This window comes from Hipposideros armiger, unplaced genomic scaffold, assembly GCF_001890085.2.
Source record: "Hipposideros armiger isolate ML-2016 unplaced genomic scaffold, ASM189008v1 scaffold_198, whole genome shotgun sequence".
In the NCBI taxonomy this organism is placed as follows: Eukaryota; Metazoa; Chordata; class Mammalia; order Chiroptera; family Hipposideridae; genus Hipposideros; species Hipposideros armiger.
The window spans coordinates 842,202-843,313 of NW_017731548.1; the positions used below are offsets into that span (position 1 = coordinate 842,202).

Sequence of the window (1,112 nt, forward strand, 5' to 3'; positions counted from 1 at the left end):
AGTTCCTTTTTTTTACCCAGAGGAAATCATTGCTTCTATATATTTAAATACTTGAATTGTTTTCAATGAGAATATATTCATCATTCCTTGTAAAATTATTAAAGCAAAGGTTGTTTTTAAAGCCATATGATAGTTTATATATGGTTTATATAACATGCTGCTGTGATACCACTTTTGGACAGGAAACATCTGCCACTTTGCAAAAGTCTGAAAATATAAATTTGCCTTTTTTTTTCTCCTTTTTCTTATGTCAGCAGTAGCAACAAATTCCTATAGGACCTTTAGCAAAACAGATTACCTTGCATGCTTGATTCTGATGGCTAGAGAGACTTAGTATGCAGACTAGAGACAGACAGAATGGTGGGGTCACCTGCAATCTGTAGTTAAGATCTGTAGGCCAAGTAGGGTCACATTTCACGATATCCTCAACAGCAGCTGGCCTGCCAGCACCACAATTACATGTAATGCAAGTCCGCCTCTCCAGGCTAGACACGGAAGGAGGAGATGCGAGCAGGGTCCTTAAGCAGCTTCCACATCCTGAGCTGAAATGAAATGACCATTAAAAGGCAGCACTGAAAGGGTCCAAAAGGACACAATGAAGTCATTAGCAGAACTATCAAGGAGCAAGTCTATCTCTTTACTAATAACGTGAAGAAAATCTGCTTTTATGTGAATTTTAATAGATGCCAGAGTTCTGTCTCCCATGTTTGCAAGTTGATCCCCACAGCCATGGCAAACCAGGCAGGTAGGCAGTCATGAAGGAAAGGTGACTGACTGAAGACCCCAGCCTTTGAAGGGGCAGAGGATAGTCATGCCTCATGTGACTTCTGGGCATAGTGGCTACGTGGCCTGAGAGGCAGAGCCCCACACACACATCAGTTTCAGGCAGGCAGTGGAGAAGCTGCAGGATCCCTTTCCTGGCAGGCTCAGCCAGCTGCCTCAGATGGTTCTTCTCAATCCTACTCAGGGTTCCTTCAATAACACCCCCAATGTTGACATCGACAGACTAGGACAATAAAATATGGATGTCCACGCAATCACAGACACCATACATCTTCCTTGTGAGCGTAATAAATATATCTAGTTTTTCTATTAGGACATGCTCTTAGATC

At 42.4% G+C, this 1,112-nt stretch overlaps 1 protein-coding gene across 1 annotated transcript in view; it reads right to left on the bottom strand.

The window, feature by feature from the left end:
- Positions 1 to 485: 485 nt before the first annotated feature.
- Positions 486 to 1,112, bottom strand: part of CCNA1 (cyclin A1) — a 42,155-nt gene continuing 41,528 nt past the window's right edge. The window contains exon 10 of the mRNA XM_019653149.1: positions 486 to 572. Within this exon, the coding sequence (XP_019508694.1) occupies positions 486 to 572 (87 nt within the window). The remainder of the gene's footprint in view (positions 573 to 1,112) is intronic.